The sequence below is a fragment of the Saccopteryx bilineata genome, chromosome X (assembly GCF_036850765.1).
Source record: "Saccopteryx bilineata isolate mSacBil1 chromosome X, mSacBil1_pri_phased_curated, whole genome shotgun sequence".
Classification (NCBI taxonomy): domain Eukaryota; kingdom Metazoa; phylum Chordata; class Mammalia; order Chiroptera; family Emballonuridae; genus Saccopteryx; species Saccopteryx bilineata.
Genome location: NC_089502.1, coordinates 107,309,281 through 107,330,674, shown reverse-complemented (window position 1 = coordinate 107,330,674; position 21,394 = coordinate 107,309,281). Strand labels below are relative to the sequence as shown.

The window sequence follows — 21,394 nt, the reverse complement described above, 5'->3', positions numbered from 1 at the left end:
TCCGGCCCTGCCCCTCACTATCCCTTTTCCCAGGAGTCCCCATTGGTCTTTTCCAAACAGCCAGCTTCTACTCTGCGTCGTTCCACACTTGTCACTCACCTGCGCACAGCCAATCAGCACCCACAGTTTGGGTTGCTAGGGAGAGGGGCGGTTACGTCCTGCTTGCGCAAACTCACAGGGAGGGGCGGGCCTGTAGGTGTGAGCAAGCCAATCGCGGCCTCGGCGTTTGGCGGTTGGAGAAGCAGTTACTCGCGCGCTCGCTTTCCCAAGATGGCTACCGCGAAAGATGGTTGTGGATTAGGAGAGTTGGCTGCGGGGACTGGGCGGCGGCTCCACTTAGGGATTCCTGAAGCCGTGTTTGTGGTAAGTCTCGTCATAGACATCTTGACCCGAGGTCACGATCCCTTCCTTCCTGGCCCATACCCTGGTGTCCACTGTTGGCGGGAAGGATTGAGTTTAAGGACCTGGGAGAGAGCGCGCCGTCCTCTCTTGCCCTCCGCGCCTGGACAGACTAAACTGGGCTGGGACCCGCCGGGGAAAACGCAGTCCCAGAAGACCAGAGAAGAGAGGGGGGCCTAGGGCGGGAGGACTGCCGAACGGGGTTCTGGGGGAGTACCCCCCCACCCCAAACGCCAGGTTTTATCCGCTGCTGTCTGGGAAAGGCGAGGCAGTAAGAACCTTGAGACAACCTAAATGCTGGAGAGACCGGGAGATAAATGGTGACTTAAGCTACAATGAATATGCAGAACATCTAGTGTTAAGTGTGAAAACAGGAATGGAAGCCTGGTGTGTTGAGGGAATGCAGCGTTCTGTTGCCATGGAGGACTGATAGAGACTGATTGGAAAGTCGGGTAGAGTGAGAATGGAAAGTCCTTGTGTGTTCTAAGAATTGAGGTTTTTTCCAGTAGGCAATGGGCTGTCATTAGAAGGTGTCGAAATAAAGCCACAATATAATAGTATTTGGTTTTGAGTATATCATTCTTACAACTTAGTAATGGATCCTGTTGAGTTGAGAGAGGAGAGATGGAGTGCAAGTTGGAGGCTTCACAAAACAGACTGACTGAAGTCCATATAAACAAACAAGTCGATGCTTTCAACCTTCTTCTTCCATCAGGCTATCCTAGAAATAGTATTTGAAAATATCTGAATAACAAGAGAAAACCTGAGAAACGCTTCCAGGCCAGTATTATCTGTCTTTCCCCACTCGGCTCTGGTTAAGCTACTATAAAATCTTAATGGAATTTTCTTGATCTTTTGGGATTTAATTTTGTAGTTATTTTCTTTAGTTGTTTTGTATTTTCTCCCCGAGTTCTTCCTTTTTTTTTTTTTATTACAGTTGTCTCCTAGCTAATGGTAATAAGAGAGAATATTTGTTGAGTGCCAAGCATTTTCCTAATGCTTTTTCAGTAACTAGGGAAGGTGGTACTGTTATCCACATTTTGTAGGTGATGAAACTTGGCACAGAACCCTTGAGTAACTTGCCCCAAGCCACACAGAGTGTAAATGAGTTATTCAGGATTTTAACTTGGGTGATCTGTGGGCCTCCAGAGCCACTACTAACACAACATATTCTGCCACTGGGAGGAAAGAGACATTATCTCCTGGTCCTAGCACAGCGCCTGACATATAGTTTAAACTCAGAATTACCTGTCAAGTTGTATATCCGTAGTGTCTTAGATACTACATTGTTGTGCTCAGCTAGAGTTGGCTTTAAATATCTAATTCGGGAAGATAAACTACCTGAGGGCTTTGTAAAGTCTCATCTTAAAATGCATTTTTTAAGAGTTAAAATTTCCAAATTTTACGTAATTATTTTTATGTTCCTAAACTAGTGGGAATAGCACGGTATTGTAGGAAGAACATTGGCTTCTCAATACACCAGGGTTTGAATCCTGCCTCTACTTCCCAATTGCTGCTTAGTCTTGAGTATATTATTTTACTGCTTTGAGCTTCAGTTTCTTTAACTGAACTAGGGGTAAGGATACTTAGAGTTGCTGTGAGAAACAGAAAAACATGCTTTCAGTATTGCAAGTTGGTGCTTAATATACAGTTGTCCCTCAGTACCCATGGAGAATTGGTTCCAGGGTCCTCCCGCCCCCATATAAAATCTATGGATGCTCAAATCCCTTTTATAAAATGGCATAATATTTGTATTTAACTTACACACATGCACATTCTTCCAAACACTTGAAATCATCTCTAGATTACATGTAATAGCTAATACAATGAAATGATATGTAAATAGGTGTTGTATTGTTTAGGGAATATTGACAAGTAAAAGGTCAGTACTTGGTCAGTGCAGATGCAACCACTGTAGGCCTAACTACATATCAACAACATAACATTTTTTTTCTAATATTTTCAAACTTCTGTTGGTTGAGGCCATGGATATGGAACACATGGAAGCAGAGGACTGACTGCATATTAGTTTCTGTGATGATTGGAGGTAGTATACCATAGTGGAGAAGTCAGATTTCACTCTTTTCCCATTCCCAGTGGTATAGTAATTTGTTTTCTTCTTCTAATTGAATTATCTCTTTCCCTGTTGTTTATTTGCTGACCTCTTTGTCTCTCAATCTCTAATTCAGACATGACCTCCCTATAGATTTTCCTGACCGCTACCCCAAGATGGGATTCTTAACATTTTCATTTGTTCTCTTAGCACATGGCATTATAGACGTAGACTTAGCTAATGTTTGGCATGCAGTTATGAGCTGCCATATACTCTTCTAAGCATTTTACACATGCTATCTCATTTAATCCCCTGGGAGGAAAAGGTAACTTTTCATTTTACAAATGAGGAAATTGAGGAAAAGAGATTAAAGAACTTTCTTGAGGTCAACACATCCAGTATATGGTGAAACCAGGACTCAAACCAGGCAGCCCTGTCCTGTTCTATGCTTCTATACTTATTTCTCCACGATAGACGCTTCAGTTCCTAATAACATGTTCTGTGTACTAGAAACTGATTTATTTCTCTTTCTTGCAGTGACTCTTCTAGAAAGATGGCATCTCCCATATTGCATGCACAATTCGGCCATTGCCGCAGCTTCACCTCTTCAATTTCTTTTACTGTATCTCTAGTTTGATGGCTCCACAGTTCACTCCCTAGCTGTGTCTCTTTCTATTCTAGCTTTCTTTTGCTAAGATTCTCTTGCATGCATAAGAATAATGATGTAGAGATGCCAGAAACCATAAGATGATTGAATTTAACGTACTTTAAATGAAGGACCAGTATGTAGTATACATTTTGAAAATGTTACTTGGCTTTACTGAATTTTGTTTTAATTTTCCCCCGTACAAAAGAGTGTTCTGTTTGCTTTTAAGTTTACTTTATTTCAATAACTTGATACTTAAGGAGGTGTTGTGGCTTGCCTTGGGAACCTAAAGAGCATATTTAGCATAATTTCTATGGTTGTAACATGTTGAGTGAAAAATTTAAGTAATAAATCAATACATTTGGCATACAATCTATTGAATTGTTTTGTGGCTAGGGCACATGACTAGACAATGTGTTTGCTGGTAATTTTCATAATAGTAAACCAGGGTCACATGGAGGATGTATAAAGCAGGCAAGGTCATCATTCTTTCCTTCTACATAAATAAGAATAAAAAGAGGAAGATGGAGGAAGAATAAATTAGCTACAAAGTGTGTATGCACTCGCTGAAATGGTCTGTTTAAAATTACTTTTTTAGTTAAAAACAAGCTTTGGGAGAAACCAAGCTTTTTTTTTTTCTTTTATGTTTAAAAAGAGGGCTAAAGAAGAAAAAAAATCAGATTAGAGGCATGAATTCTAAAATTTAAAATGTGTTATTTTTTATATTAAAGGAAGATGTGGATTCTTTCATGAAGCAGCCTGGGAATGAGACTGCAGATACGGTACTAAAGAAGCTGGATGAACAGTACCAGAAGTATAAGTTCATGGAACTGAACCTTGCCCAAAAGAAGAGGAGGTAAGTGTAGGAATCTCCATGTTTTAAAAAATTCATCTTGTATGACTTAAACTTTTAAAAAATCGATATGTTGAAATGATGATATTTTGGATGAAATAAAATATATTGTTAAAATTATTTTAAAAATAAAACATTGAAACATAATTTATGTACAGTAAAATGTCCAGATATTGAACGTTCAGTTTGATGACTTTTGACAAGTATATCCACTTCTGTGACCATTGCCCAGATCAATACATAGAACATGCCTAGTTACCCCAGGAGGGTCCCTCCCAACGCTTTCCGACCAACCCTTCTTACTCCCAGAGACAATCACTGTTCAGATTATTTCACCAACAGTTAGTATTGTCTGTTCTTGAACTTTTGTATAAATGGAAGCATTTAGTAACTATTGTTTTATGTCAGGTTTCTTATACTTAGTGTAATGCTTTTGAAAGTCATCTATGATGTGTGTATTAGTAACGTTCCATTTTATGTGGATGTACTGCTGTTTTTATCTGTTTGCCCATTAATGGACATTTGGGTTGTTTCCCTACTTGGTTTTAAGTCTTTGTGTGGACATGTGTTTTCATTTCTTCTGGAAAAATTACTTAGGGTTAGAATTACTGATTTGTATGGTAATAATATGTTCAATTTTACAAGAAGCTGCCAAAAGTCCTCCAACACTTGGCTCCCATAAATGAACACCTGTAGAGTAAAAAGAAGTCATACAGCTAATTCTAGTACTGTGGGATAGTAGGATACTCACTCAGGGGTCCCCAAACTTTTTACACAGAGGGCCAGTTCACTGTCCCTCAGACCGTTGGAGGGCCGCCACATACAGTGCTCCTCGCACTGACCACCAATGAAAGAGGTGGCCCTTCCGGAAGTGCGGTGGGGGGGCCGGATAAATGGCCTCAGGGGGCTGCATGCGGCCCGTGGGCCGTAGTTTGGGGACGCCTGATTATGCTCTGGGCTGGAATGTGAGGGATAAAAATTGCAGTGTATACCTGCACCCTTCCTAATTAGGTGCAATTGATATAAATCAGTGAACAAAACAGACAGTCCCTGCCCATTACACCTGCTTTGCCTTCCTCCCCTAACTCCTTCCCCCCTTCCCTCTGGGATTTGCTGTCCTGTTACCTGTATCTCTGTGTTATGTATATATAATTTCACTAACCCCTTCACCTTCTCTGATCCCATCCCCTCATCCCCCTTCCCTCTGACAGCTGTCCCTCTGCTCCCCACGACCCTGTCTCTCCCTCTGTTCCGTTCCTCAGTTCACCGTGTTCATTAGATTGCACTGTAAGTGAGATCATATGATAATTGTCTTTCTCTGCCTGGCTTATTTCACTGACTCCTCAAAAATGTAATAGCCTACTATTGACTGGAAGCCTTACTGATAACATAATTGATTAGCACTATGTTTTGTATGTAACATGTATTATATACTGTATTATAATAAAGTAAGCTAAAGAGAAGAAAATATTAAAATCATAAACACACACAGTATTTATTGAAAACCATATATACGTGGACCCACGCAAACTCCATGTATAAGTGGCCCTAGACGCTGGGAAGATAGGTGCTGGCCCTCAGCAGTCTCCCCTCCCCACTCCCACACCCAGGGGTGATGAGGGTGAAGATAGCCAAGGGCAGAGGAACAGAAAGAAGGCCCTGTAGGCCAGTAACTTGGTTGGGGAGAAGGAGCATTTGTCCAGTGGCCATGCCCTAGATTTTAACACCAGCAACATTTTTCCATACCCCTCCAAACCAGAAAGTACTTAAATGACTAATATCACCCCAAAGTAAGTAATATCCCTCTGGCCAATTCTACTGTTTTTCTACCCTGTAGCAGTTAGTAGGTATTGTGATTCACCCAGGGCAATTTAGAAGGAGAAAAAACACCCAGAAAGTTCTCCCTTAGCCTACTCCTCTATTGAAGACTTGGTCCACTTCCTTTCTAAGCTACCTCACTCCCCTAGCCACTCCCAAGGCCTATAGATTTCTACTGTTCATATAAGAAAGACCACGAATTGACCCAAGTGTCCATTAGCAGGATAGTAGATAAGTTGTGTTATATTTGTAATTGAATATTATACAGCAGTGAAAATGAATTAACAAATCCTAGGAAATGAGTTTAAAAAGCACCCCCCCCCAAATACAAACAGCGTGAAATCATTTGTATTAAGCTGAGAAACCAGTAAAGAATATTTTGTTTGGAGATACACGTAAATGTGATAGAACTATTAGATAAAGGATAAAAGGGGCTGTGAGTACAACCGTTCAGGAGAGTTGCTATCTCTTGTGGATAAAGGTGGGGAGGAATGTATTGCTTGGACATGTACAATGGCCTTGGGGATCTGGTTCTTAAATTGGCTGAGGTTGCAGCTGTTTGATTCATTAATATGCCTCATACTTTATATATTACATGTAATATTTGTACATAAAAATATATTATAGAGCCTGACCAGGTGGTGGTCCAGTGGATAGAGCGTCGGACTAGGACATGGAGGACTCAGGTTTGAGACCCCGAGCTCACCAGCTTGAGCCCAAGGTCGCTGGCTTGAGTAAGAGGTTACTCGTTCTGCGGTAGTCCCCTGGCCAAGGCACATATGAGAAAGCAATCAATTAATCACTAAGGTGCTGCAACAAAGGATTGATACTTCTCATCTCTCTCCGTTCCTGTCTGTCTGTCCCTCTCTCTGTCACACACACACACACACACACACAGACACACACACACACAGACACACACACATATATATATGTATGTATATGTATATATATACTAGAAGTCATTCGCATGGCCAAAAAACTTGTTGTGTATCATATTTTACAAATGAATACATCTTTCTAGCATTTATATCAACATATACAAAAATAAGCAAAATTGACAGATCTACATTTATATTGAATTACAAAGAGTTTATAGAACAGTAGCCTTCAAACTAAGTCAAAAAGTTAATGCTCGGTGTGCTTTTAGATTAGTCATTATATTATATTACCAGATAATGGTACTATTTTTTTAAGCAGCTGGCTCACCAACATAATTCTTGCCAAGTTTAGTAGCATGGGGTATAATGAAGTTATTTCTGCTAGCTATCTACACACATTCTGTGACTTTATATGATGCATTAAGTTCATTTTCATTATATTTAAATTTTATTTACATACTGATCTCCAACAATATTTAGTTAAATATATTCTGAAAGAACCACAGTTTTGTTTTTGTAACTTTTGTCTATTTTATTACAAATTAATTTGATAGGAACTCCAGAACTATTTTTCGTATTTTCTCATGCAAAACACATTAAGACCTAATCATCATAAAAAATAATTATCATTAAAAAAAAGAGCTAAACTTAAGTGACCAAAAAGAAAAAAAGTTTTTTTTCTTTTCTCTCTAAGTAACTTTGAGTGTTTTTAGCATATTTTTATTTCCTATTTTCTTGTTAGTGAGTTCGAGTTCATTTGTGAATAAGTTGCTAGTAGTTTATTTAAACCATTATTTTGTAATAGGCTTTATTTATTTTTTGGAATAGTTTTAGGTTCATAGTGAAATTGAGCAGAAGGTACAGAAATTTCCTCTAAACCCCCTGCCACCGAAACATGCAGAGCCTTCCGCCATTATTATCAGCATCCTCCACTAGAGGGGTGTATTTGTTAGAATTGACGAGCCAATATTGATATATTATTACTAACTAAAGCCCATAGTTTACCTTAGGGCAGGGGTCCCCAAACTGCGGCCCACGGGCCACATGCGGCCCCCTGAGGCCATTTATCCAGCCCCCGCCGCACTTCCGGAAGGGGCACCTCTTTTATTGGTGGTCAGTGAGAGGAGCATAGTTCCCATTGAAATACTGGTCAATTGGTTGATTTAAATTTACTTGTTCTTTATTTTAAATATTGTATTTGTTCCTGTTTTGTTTTTTTTACTTTAAAATAAGATCTGTGCAGTGTGCATAGGGATTTGTTCATAGTTTTTTTTATAGTCTGGCCCTCCAACGGTTTGAGGGACAGTGAACTGGCCCCCTGTGTAAAAAATTTGGGGACCCCTGCCTTAGAGTTTACGCTTTGTCTTTTGCATTCTATGAGTTTTGACAAATGTATGTATGATACCGTGTATCTGCCGTTATTAGTATCATACAGAGCAGTGTTTCACTGCCCTGAGAATTCTCTGTGCTCTGTCTATACATCTCTCCCTTTCCCTCACCTCTGGCAACCACAGATTCCTGTTGTCTCCTGTAGTCCCTAGTTTTGTCTTTTCTAGCATGTCATGTAGTTGGAATCGTACACTATGTAGCCTGTTCAGATTGATTTCATTCAGTTAGTGATATGCACTTAAGTTTACTCCATGTCTTTTCTGGGATGGATTATTCATTTCTTTTTGTGCTAATATTCCATTGTTGGATTTACCACAGTTTATTTATCTCTTAATCTATTGAAGAACATCTTGTTTGCTTCCAGGTTTTGGCAATTACGAATAAAGCTGCTGTAAGCATCTGTGTGCAGATTTTGTGTTGACATAAGTATTTGACTCCTTTAGGTAGAAACCAAAGGAGTGCGATTGCTGGATCTGATGGAAAGAGTATGTTTAGTTTTCTAAGAAACTGCCAGATTGTCTTCCAAAGTGCACCATTTGGCATTGCCACCAGCAGGTGATGAGAGTTCTTGTTGCTCTATGTCCTTTTCAGGATATGTTGTCAGTGCTCCAGATTTTGGCCATTCTGATAGGTGTATACTGGTATCTATTTCCTTGTTGTTTTGATTTCCCTGATGACATATTATGTGAAATATCTTTTCATATGCTTATTTTCAATCAGTGTATCTTTCTTTGGTGGTGTGACTGTTAAGGACCCTTTGACCCATTTTTAAATCAAGTTTTTTGTTTTCTTATTGTTAAGTTTTAAGAGTTCTTTGTATGTTTGGGATAATAGTTTTTTACGAGATACGTCTTTTACAAAAATTTTCTTATAGTCTGTGGCTTGTCTTTTCATTCTCTTCACAGTGTTTTTTGCAGAGCAGAATTTTTTTTTGTTTTTGTGACAGAGAGAGGGACAGATAGGGACAGACAGACAGGAAGGGAGAGAGATGAGAAGCATCAGTTCTTCGTTGAGGCACCTTATTTGTTCATTGATTGCTTTATCATATGTGCCTTGCCTGGGGGGCTACAGCACAGCAAGTGACCCCTTGCTCAAGCCAGCGACCTTTGGGCTCCAGCCAGTGACCCCACGCTCAAGCTGGTGAGCCCGCACTCAAGCCGGTAACCTCAGGGCTTTGAACCTGGGTCCTCTCTGTCTCAGTCTGACACTCTATCTATTGTACTGCTGCCTGGTTAGACAGAAAATTTTAATTTTAATAAAGTTCAGCTTATCAATTATTTTTTTCATGGATTGTGTCATTGGTGTTTATCTAGAAATTCATCACCACTCTCATGATCTTCTAGGTTGTCTCCTTTGTTATCTTCTAGGAGCTTTATAGTTTTGCATTTTTACATTTAAGTCTGTGATTCATTTTGACATTATTTTTGTGGCATGTATAAAGTCTGTGTCTAGATGCATTCTGTGTGTGTGTGTGTGTGTGTGTGTGTGTGTGTGTGTATGTCCAGTTGTTCCAGGCTGGTAGTTCTGCTAGTAGCTATAATATAATTTACCTGTTGTGTATGATCTATCCCATCATATCCATCATCATTTTCTTAAATTTCTGTGTTTAAACCGATGAACCATTTATAATTTATTTATTTATTTATTTTTTATTTTTATTTTTCTGAAGCTGGAAACGGGGAGGCAGTCAGACAGACTCCTGCATGCACCGGACCGGGATCCACCCGGCACGCCCACCAGGGGGCGATGCTCTGCCCATCCGGGGCGTCCCTCTGTCATGACCAGAGCCACTCTAGCGCCTGGGGCAGAGGCCAAGGAGCCATCCCCAGCGCCTGGGCCATCTTTTGCTCTAATGGAGCCTCGGCTGCGGGAGGGGAAGAGAGAGACAGAGAGGAAGGAGAGGAGGAGGGGTGGAGAAGCAGATGGGCGCCTCTCCTGTGTGCCCTGGCCGGGAATCGAACCCAGCACTCCTGCACGCCAGGCCGATGCTCTACCACTGAGCCAGAGCAGTTATTACCTAACTTGAAAATAAAATAGCATTTATCAACTTAAAAGTTAAAAATTACCCAAAGCTTAAAAGAGTCCTGAAGTTACACTTTTCATAATGTGTTTTACACATTCAGGTGGTACTGTACATTTCTTTGAGTGTGACAAGCACAAATACTGAGAAGTTGTCATTGTGCTTTGCTAGCATTTAGCTATCGTGATATATATGTTTGCCCTGAGCATACTCACCAGGAGCATCTGCGTGTAGCACTGGATAGGGAGTTGGTGGTTTCCAGTGGTTTCTAATTTAGAATATAATATTTGAATGCATGTTATTTTTAAAATTAACCTATGTAAAATGCAGTTCTAATTAAATGTGGAACCTCTGAATCATCTCTGAAATATGGTTTGTTCTAGAAATGTTAAATAATGGTAGGGTGTTTGACAGAGAACGGGGCTTTGTATACAATAAACATTTTATAAATATTTGCTATAATATCTAAGTATTTTAATATTTATATCAAACATATTAGATATTTTAATAAACTTTATTAAATATCTTAAATATGAAATATCTTAATTATTTTATATTTGTAAATAGTCCTCAAGAACATATCAATAGAAAATGCAAAGCTTGTAAGACTGTGTCCTGATGTTTACTTTTACTGAAAAATACTAAGTTAACCTTTTTTCTTATTCACAGGCTGAAAGGTCAGATTCCTGAAATTAAGCAGACTTTAGAAATTCTAAAATACATGCAGAAGAAAAAAGTAAGTTCATTTTTGTTTTAAGTATGAGTGAACCAGGATGCTTCAGCAGAGGTGTGTTTGCTTGACTGGTTTCTGGTGTTTCATCTGTGTTGGAAGATCAGTCAGCCTTCTTCTTTTTTTTTTTTTTTTTTATAAATAAATTTTTATTTTAATGGGGTGACATCAATAAATCAGGGTACATACATTCAAAGAAAACATTTCCAGGTTATCTTGTCCTTTAGTTCTGTTGCATACCCATCGCCCGAAGAGAGATCATCCTCCGCCACCCTCTATCCAGTTTTCTCTGTACCCCTCCCCCTCCCCCTCTCCCTCCTTCCCTCCCCCCACCCCCCGTAACCACCACACTCCTGTCCATGCCTCTTAGTCTCGCTTTTATGTCCCACCAATGTATGGAATCCTGCAGTTCCTGTTTTTTTTCTGATTCGCTTATTTTACCCCCGCACAATGCTACCAAGACTCCACCATTCCGCTGTGAGTGCTCCAATGTCACCATTTCTCCTAGCTGAATAGTATACCATGGTGTATATGTGCCCCTTCTTCTTCATCCAGTCCTCTTTTTTTTTTTTTTACAGTGATTAAAAGCCTTTAAGCAAACTCTTGGCTAATACAGCAAGAATCCATAAAAGAATAGTGTCCTTAACATGTTCACCAAGTCCAAGTTGGCCCCATCACCATGCCAAATCCCTGAAAAATGCAACCCAACCACAGTTCAGTCTGTTAGGAGCTGTCACAGGGAGCAGGAGTCCAGGAAAGTTCCCCACTGGAAAAGTCTGCATGGCACTGGAATTGTCACCATTCTATACTTTGCAGCTCATGTCCAAGTCCCAATGACCGCTGCTTCTAGCTAGTAATGATTCAGGTAGACTGGAAAAAGCCATTTGCAGCATGCGTGGATATGGAGCTTCTGTTCTCCTCTGCCTGGAGAGTTGAGACCAGGGTGCTTTTCCCTGGAGCTCTGTGACTGTGGCATGGTAAAGAGAACCTTGGGATACACTAAGCTGGGTGGCAGAGGTAAATTCATAATACAAGTTGGCAAAAGGAGGAAAGAGAGCTCTAAATTAGGAGTAGGTCCCAGCCTGAAATATGAGTGGGGCATTGAGGTAGGAGGGATAAAGGAAACACTATATATTAAGCAAAGCAGCAGAAAATAGGACTATCAACACCCACAACAGAGATCTTTGAGGGAAGAATAAAAAACCTAACTATTCAGGCAAAACATAGTTAAGTGGCCCTTGTGCAAATGAGATCAGTTTACCTGCTTCTTGGAAGAAATACCCTAGGCTCGTCCACAGTGTCGTAGATGGGGCCAGTCAGCCTTCTTGAACATATGTACTGATGATATGTACAGTGTGCCTCTGTGATAAACATGGTTTTGTGTCCTCCCCCCATCGGGTTTAATTCTAGGGCCCATACTTCTTGGATTATTTGTACTTATATGTAGTATTTACAAAACTTAAATGCAATTTGAAATTATTTTAGATACAAAAAGATGTTGTCTTATTTTGAGGTGGTAGCATCCAAGGTTTTTTGTTTTTGTTACTGTTCTCCCTAAAAATAAGGAATGAGTTTAAGACTCTACTATGGAGCTGAAAAAAAAATCTTAGAAATTATGTTTCATATTCTCATCTCACAGTTAAGGATACCATATCAGAGAGGTTACACTTAACCAGTCATGTAGCAAGTTACTGGCAGAACTGGATTTGAGAGTCTTCTGAGTTTAAGTAAAAGTAGTCTATAAAGATTAAATTTCATAAGGATATTATACTTAAAATACTGTATTATATGTGTGAATATATGTGACTTATTGTTTGACTAGTAGAATAACTGTATTTCCAGTACAGCATTTTATGTGGCGAACTTGGTGAGAGACAACGTCAGAAAGCTGGTTGGCTGGGCCTGAAGCCCTGATGACGTAGTAATAATAGCTAACTGTGTGATCCGTACTCTGTACCAGGCACTGGCGTGCGTGTGTGTCAGCTCTACTTGTGACGGCCTTCAGAGATGTAGGGACTCTTACTACTTTTTATAGATGAGGAACCTGAGAGTGGTTAAGGGACATGCTGAATTTACCCAGGTAGTATGCAGTTGGGCCAGAGTCCATGGCCCTCCTTGTCCAGCCATTTGGTTCCAAACATTTATTCTTTTACCACTCTTCTTAGTTTGCATGATGGCACTGTTTTAAATGGCTTAGGGTCAGCTGTGAACTCTCTCCTTTACAACCTTGGTATTAAACTCGCCTGTTCACAGTCCTGTCATTTTTCTGAAGGAGTCCACCAGTTTGCTGGAGACCAGATTCTTACTGGCAGATAACCTGTATTGCAGAGCTTCAGTTCCTCCTACTGACAAAGTGTGTCTGTGGTTGGGGGTAAGTAAATGGGGCAGCCACAGCTTCCTCGGCTGAAGTACGTTTTCCCCAGCACAGCAGTGCTGTTTGAGCTGTATAAATGCTTCTCTCCCTCTGACTGTTGAAGGAAGGGGTGGGATTCAAGTGGTCCATATTAGAAACTGTCTGAAATTAGGAGTGTGATGAAGATTGCTGCAAAAACATGCTCAAGTCTCTCCCCTCCAAAAAAAACTTACCAAAACTCAACTTCCCTTCAACTAATTCTTTACTGTTACATGTAACAGAAGGAAGAGAGCAATGGAAGTAAAATGGAAGGTACTTCTGATCCTCAGAGAAATATTTCTTCCCATTGAGTTCTAGAAAGCTGTCTCTAAACTTAAGGGGGAAAAGATTATTACAAGAAACCTTGAGGTTGTATTCCACTTTTTAAACTATATATTTCAATTTTTGATGATTTCATAGACCTTTGTCTTTGATTTTTCCTGTCTTACTCCTCTCCATCCCATAACCAAGCCATTCCTGACTGTCTAGCTAGCTGTCCATAGGTCTTATTACCCCAGGCAGGTTCCCATACAGAGTAGAAAGTCATGTGTACTCCCAGCTCTCGCCACCAGGAGGACTTCCTCTTGTTGGTGTTCTATAGGCTCACCCCTGAAAGACATTCTGGTGCTATGACAGCTGTGCAGATTGGTACACAGAAACTCACTTCTCTATCCCTTAGTTCCTCCTCCTGATTTTTGTTAGTTGTAATATTTTCAGAGTTTGTACATTTAATTCTATACCATAATTCCCATACTTGTTTAGCTTTAGTTCTTTAAGTGGAACAGCTATTAACCCAGTTGCTCAAATCCTAGGGTCATTCACTTTGGTTTCTCTTTCCTTCCACCCACATTCCATCAGCAGATGGGGCCGTCAGCAGATGGGGATAAGATGATCTCATAAATTAGACTGGAACAGGGAGCTCTCTTAGAAGAATTATGGCTGGAGCCCATTTCACACCAGGATGAATGCCACATGGATCACGTCCATGAAATTCTGATACCATCAAAATTTAGGCCAAGTCATAGATGACTTATTTAGTTACCCTGGAATAGGAGTGTGTTTGTTTTAATTTTTTGTTGTTGTTAGTTTTTTGTTGGTTTTTTTTTTTTTTTTGCCACAAAAGACAGAACTCATGACTAAATCAAAAGACAAAGAACAGGAAAAAACATTTTTAACTCATTGCAGCAAAGGACTAATGTAATAGGTGTGCAGGGTGACTTGGAGTTGTGTTTTGGGCATGTCAGTGTTGAGATCGTGAAGTAGAGAGGCTGATAAGGCAGTATTTGAGGAATGAGTCAGCTAAGGAGAAATACTTGGCACAGGATACTTCCTAAAGAATGATTTATGTTTTTTGACACAAAGTGTCTTTAAATGTATTCTATATTTTCTTGTTAGGAGTAGCCAAAAATGCAGAAATTTTCTGGAAAAAACAACAAGAAGTTGATTCTGAGGAATGAGATTGTGGGTCTGGGATTTGAGAAACATGTTTTTTTTTATAAGGTGAGAGGATGGGAGATAGTGAGGGAGACTCCTGCATGCACCCTGACTGGGATCCACCCGGCAACCCCTGTCTGAGGCTGATGCTTCATTATTGAGCTAATTTTAGTGCCTGAGACCAATGCGGCCAGACCGACTGAGCTATCCTCAGTGCCTGGGGCCATGATGGAACCAATGGAGCCACTGTCTGTGGGAGGGGAAGAGGAAGAGAAGGGGGAAAAGGAGGAAGGAGAAGCAGATGGTTGCTTTTCCTTTGTGCCCTGACTGGGAATTGAACCTAGGACGTCCATATGCTAGGCCGACACTCTTAATTCTACTGAGCCACTGGCCAGGGCCAATATGTACTTTTCATTGAATCCCTTTTTTGTCCTATCAGAGTTTTTATACAGCTTTCTAATCATGGATTGAGCTATTCAGTCAGTCAGTATTTTTGTAGCTCCTTTATGCCAGACACTTCTATGTTGTCTCCTTTGATCCTTACATTAATCCTTTGAGTAATTTTTAAATTCCATTTGTGAGATGCGGAAAGTGGTTCAGGAAACGCTTGGTGGTAAGTCAAGTAATAGGAGTTCAGAAGTGAAAAGGTATGGTTCCCACCTCCAAAGTGCATGCATTCCCAAGTGTTGGTAGTCACGGCAGCTCATCAGAATTCTAGACACAGTCACCTGGCCTTTACCCCTAGCATCTGTTGCAAGCAGGAAGGGGACAGTAAAAGCTACTGGATCAAATATAGATGTATTTCAAGACTTTTAAATTATTATATCTTAAGCTCAGAAACAACTATTTAAATGGATTCAAATATAATACTATTTAGTGTCGTGATGGAGTTAGTAAAAAGATAGGATTTGGTATCTACACATACTGGTTTTATCCTAATTGCCCCATTTTCATATAGCTATGCAAGCATAAACAGCCTGCCCTCTCTGAACCTCTTTCTTAACTCTAAAGATGAAGGTAACTTGCCTCACCAGGGTTGTTAGGAAGAGTAAATAATATAGTGTATGTAAATATATTCTGTAACCCAGGGGTCAGTAAACTTTTATAAGAGGCCAGAGAGGAAATAGTTTTGGTTTTGCAGACCACTCCATCTCTGTCACAACTACTGAACTCTGCCTCTGTGGCATGAAAGCATGAGTGAGTGAAGAGTAGTTGGGTCCCAGTAAAACTTAAGACAAAAGGCAGCGAGCTGCATTTTGCCCAAAGGTTTTAGTTTGCCCAACCCCGGCTCTAACCTATAAAGCACTATATGAATGTTTAGTAATTGTCATGACTTTCTCTCTTCAGGCTAATGTAATGCTTGAATATGATATTGATGAAGCTCAGGCATTGTTGGAAAAGAATTTATCGACTGCCACAAAGAATCTTGATTCTCTCGAGGAAGACCTTGACTTTCTTCGAGATCAATTTACTACCACGGAAGTCAGTATCCTTTCTTTAAAAAGAAAACAAAAGGAGGAAAAGATAAAGATGTTTTTAACGTTCTTATATTGGCTTAATGAGAAGAGTGTCCTTATTCTTAATGCCAGTCAGTTTTACCTCAAGCCTATGACTGCTTTCTGCCCCGGCCCTCCCCCAGTGCTCACCAGATTCCAGATCGTCTTCGTCAGTTATTCTCCTCACACCCCTTCTCTAAAGTGCCACACCCCTTGCATTTCCTCACATTGGTTTTCCTGCCTGGAAGGATTTACTCCTGTTTACCTGGGTTACTTTTTATCCTTCCTGTTTCAGCACAAGCATCAGAACATTTCTGAACCTTTTCTAACCCATTCAGGGCATTTCGTCGTTCCTCTGCGTATTTAGCATTTGCATGTAGTTCTGTGTTTTCCATGTCACACGAGAGCTCTTCAGGTGTAGAAGCTGTACTTTCTCTTCTGCACAGCACGTAGGACATGGCAGGTGTTGAGTGCGTGGGTGAGGGAAGGCAGGCCTATTTGAGGCCTAGAGTGGTGCTGGTGTGTAACTGGTAATGTAACGACTCCATCCAGAGGAAAAAACCTATACAATTCTTAGAAGGTAACATAAGAGAAAACCTAAATGACCTTGAGTATGATGAAGACTTTGGATACAACACCAAAGTCACGATCCACGAAAGAAGTACTTGATATGTGGGGGCCTATGCAGGGCGCTGCTTATAGAAAGGAGAAGATGTAGGTGCTTAATAAATTGAGTGAATGTCCTGATAAATCAAAGGGAAGGGGAAAGATAAAATTATTGATAAATAAATTGTAATAATTTACATATTACCTATCAGGATACGGTTTGAACATTCTCTGAAGTTTCATGGATGAGGGTCTGTATTTAAAACTGTTGACAGTGTCAAGCACACATTTGTTAAATATAATACCATAGTTGGTTATATGTGCTAAACAGTTGTTGAGACCTTGTCTTCGTTTTGGTGGAGTTTAGTTCCAAATATTTTCTTAGCAAATTGATAGAGTAAGATGGCTCGCAACACTGCTTGTCATCAGTATTATTGTGTGTGTGATTTGTCTTTGATGAATACTTAGTCATTGCATGTTATCTTTCAAATTTTATTTGCATTTTCTTTGACAGTCCTTGCAGATATGGCCAGGGTTTATAATTGGGATGTAAAAAGAAGAAACAAAGATGATGCTGCCAAGAATAAAGCATAATGCTGGCAGTTAAAAGTATGGTTCTATGGTTCAGTTTTCCAGACATGTTCTTTTAAATACTCCAAAGTTTATCTTTAAAGGTTGATATAATTTTGAGTGATTTTTTTTAGCAATAAGAAGGATAGTTAAAAGTTTTAAAAAAAAGATAAACACAATTTACAATTTTATTTATTTATGAAAACAAAATGAGTTTCAAATATTTTATGGAACTAGCAGTATTTTTTTTTTGTATTTCCAACATAGTAAATGCTACTTACATGTTGTTGGTTTTTTTTTTCATAACAAAAGTCTTAGTTGAAATGGCTGAAAATTAATGTATGCTATGCAGGATGAATCCTGCGACACTTGAGCACAGTTTACTTTTTCTTTATTAGCTGATGTTACTCTCACTTGATGTAGCTAAGCCAGTTTAGAGGTAGGAAAAAGGCAGTTTGAGTATTTGCAAACTTGCTTTTCTTTAGTACACATGGGGCTTCCTAATCCTCTGTTGCTGTTATAATATTCTGTACTTTTCAGGAAATGGTTATTTACCTTCCTAAACTTGAAGAGGGCTATAGAAACAACACTTTTTCTTATCCCCTGGAAGTGCACAGTGTCTTTGCAATGCCAACATAGGAAAATTTCAGCCAACATGAACTAACAATCTCACCTACTCAAAACTCCAAGCTAAAGTGATTTTGTATTTCTTAGGAATTCTCCACAACAGCTGAACAGGAATATTAAGATAAATATATATATATCTGCAATGGTTGAAAAGATTTGTGAATTTTTTTTTTATTCATGATAAAACCTTATAGAGATAGAAAATCTCCAAGGAAAGCCATTGCTACAGGGCTAGTATTAGATGGTGCAGATTCTTGTCAAAACACAAATGTATTATATCATCTTCATGTAGTAAAAAGTATACTTGTACAATGTTTTGTACCTGTATTTCATGACAATAAAACGGTGAAGTTGAACCTGGAATGGCATCGTTTCATGTTATTCTTTCTAAAGTTCACATGGGTCTTTTTACATATTTGTAGCTTATTTACTTGTACATATAACTTGCATGTCCCTTGACCTTATGTTTGTAGAAAAAAAACCATAAAATCCCTTTGGAAGGAATGCAGATAAGCAGACAATTGAGAATTTAAATATAAGAAGATACCGAAGTTCCTTGAGTCAGTTTTTCTTTTACAATTTTTAGTTTCCCATGTTTTAGAATTTGAGATTTCTAAACATCTTGAGATAGATGCTACTTCTCCCCAAACTTTACTATGGTAAGTACATTGGTACAAAATGCCTTTGGTAATATGAATATAGGAATGATTTGCTCAGATCTTTATTTTTTTAGTTTACATCTGTGGAAATTGAAATATTGATTTTTAGGTATCCAGGAATATGGAGAGACACAGCTCTTTAGAAATGGGAATAAAAGAGCAAAAACTAAGTTAATTATTCAGCAAATATATATATAAATACCCAGTATGTTTTAGGAATGGTGTTAAGCTCTGTTAATTAAGTGAAAGATACTTAAATTCTTTCTCAGCCAGATCATTTCTCTTAAATGGTTTACATTTTCACAATAACATAACTAACCAATATGATTGGACATATTTTCAAGCTAATATTAGTATAATATGCCTAGAGAGGATATGAGAAAAAAAATGACTACAATACTTGATTCTGGGTAACAAATGTGTTGGAAATGCAACTGAAATTGAACTTTTTCCATTAGAAAATATGTTCATTTGAGAAAATTTAGAAAATGGGGAAAAAGATTTTAAGTTTACCTTGTCGTCTTTCTTAACATTATCTTCCATTTCTTTTTCTACAACACATAGGTTTTTAGAAAACATAATTAAAGTATTGTTCCTGTGTTTAATTTCTGTTCTTAACATGGAATTTGTTTAACATATAGTATTATTATATTAACATCATTTTACTGGTTTTATAGTAGTAGCATATTGGGTGATAAGCTGTCATTCATAGTTACACATTTGGGTGGTTTTGAATTTTCTTTCTCTATTATAAGTAGCAATTCAGTCTACATTTTTACATAAGACTTTTTCTTATATTTAGGATTTTTTTCCTGAGACCAGATTACCAAAAACTTAATTGTGGAATTAACAATTATAGCATTTTATTTTCAGGGGTTAATAAGGTTTTGTCAGAAGCAACAGCAGGGGCTAGAGGAAAGCACAGTTCATCGTCCCCACCGTCCCTTCCCTCCTCTGCCATACAGACACTGGTGGCTGTGGAGGAAAGGACCTGATCCAAGGCTGCATAGCCGGGAGGAGGCTCAGGTCCAGCTCCTGCGGGGATTCCCCTCTGGACCATTATGCCTTGCTCCTTTATTTATAACTAAATTGATTAAAACTTTAATGAATGCTATTCTTTGTACGTTTTCTATTTTCTATTCTAAATTTCAGTGATACCGTAAGGCAGTGGTCCCCAACCTTTTTTGGGCCACAGACCGGTTTAATGTCAAAATATTTTCACGGACCAGCCTTTGGGGTGGGACGGATAAATGTATCACGTGACTGAGACAAGCGTCAAGAGTGAGTCTTAGACGGATGTAACACGGAATCTGGTCATTTTTTAAAAATAAAACATCATTCAGACTTAAATATAAATAAAATGGAAATAATGTAGTTATTTATTCTTTCTCTGCGGACCAGTACCAAATGGCCCATAGACCAGTACCGGTCTGCGGCCCGGGAGTTGGGGATCACTGCTGTAAGGGACTTAAACCATTTATTAAAGGTTTGTCTTGATTAGTGCTAATCTCATACCCTTTTGATAGCCGTGTTTATGCCTATTTGTTACTAAAGTTGGATTGTGTCATCTGTGAAGACGCTATAACAAATGCATATGTAACACCCATCACAGCTGGCATTGGGTTCAACTACGCATTTAAACTCCCAAGACTGTAGGATGGGCCATGTCTGACACCAGTTTACCCTGAAGGACACAAGACAGCATGCCAGAGGCTAGCTTTAGGCACGGTTCTGTGGGAATTCTTGCAGTGGTCCATACAGACTACATAGATGGGTGTAGGAAATCCCTGGTTTAGAAGCCCTAAGGGACCACTATCTCTTGTAACAGTACCCTGCACATAGAATTCCCACATCCTGACCAGGGACAGGTCCCAGGAACAATAGGTTCACTGCACTTGGGAAGCCAAAGCTGTGACTCCCAGCAGGTATTTACGACCACTCACAGCCTTCCCAGCTCTCAGCTTGCACACAAGGTAACACCCAGTGCATTTTGCCAGAATCAAGCTCACCTGGTCACACAGCACATAGTCCACCTTCATCAGGTTCCCAGGGGAACCGAACTAGAAAGCTGATCCAAGGTCAGTCTGTCGCCTTGAAAAGTGAAAGGGGTTTGGAACACCTGTCACAGCCTGTTGACTCTTGCATAACCATGGCCTAGTTTTTGACAATGACTTACTTCCTTTTCCAGTTCCTTTGATATAAGGCCCATTAGCTAATAATTGCTTCTGAAAAAAAATTTTTTTAAAGGGCTGGGTGGAAGCATTTCTGTCTGTGTTACGTTGAAAGTAAGGCATCAGCTGGGAAGTCCAAGTAGCTAGTCTCCAAAATTTTATAATTATAGAATGGATTGGAGAGCTTTTTTCTTGACCCCAAAACCTAGTGGTGCTGTAAATTCAGTGAGATTATTTATGATGTCATTGCAGAGTGACTTCGATTTGTGGCCAAAATGATAAAATTTCTCATTTTCCCACTTTTTGATATTTTATGACAACCAGCATCATAAAAGAGATGAACCTGCTAATTAACCATATTTTCTATATATTAATATATTATGTGCCTAGAGAGTACTGCTTATATGACCAGTTAGTTGTAAGGAAGCAGTTTGAGAGTAGAAGTGTTGGTTAATGTATTATGTGCACAGAGCTGCTTTTCTTGTTCTGTTACTAGCAGAAGATGTCCCAGGGTTCTATCTGCACATGAAAACTCAGGTGTGGATTGTGCCTCAAAGTTTAATTAAAGAACTCCCTTTTATTTGTGTCTTTTGTCTGATGTCAGATTTAGTTATAGCCACGTTAAACAAAAAGTATGGACGCAGTGTGTA

General features: G+C 39.2%; 1 protein-coding gene across 1 annotated transcript; it reads left to right on the top strand.

The window, feature by feature from the left end:
- The first annotated feature begins 218 nt into the window (after positions 1-218).
- VBP1 (VHL binding protein 1) lies at positions 219-18,277 on the top strand. Its single transcript, XM_066249979.1, has 6 exons — positions 219-363; positions 3,830-3,954; positions 10,729-10,795; positions 13,062-13,160; positions 15,963-16,101; positions 17,241-18,277. Exons 1-6 carry the CDS (start codon positions 271-273, stop codon positions 17,309-17,311), a joined length of 594 nt encoding a protein of 197 aa, XP_066106076.1. The 5' UTR covers positions 219-270; the 3' UTR covers positions 17,312-18,277.
- Positions 18,278-21,394: the final 3,117 nt, after the last annotated feature.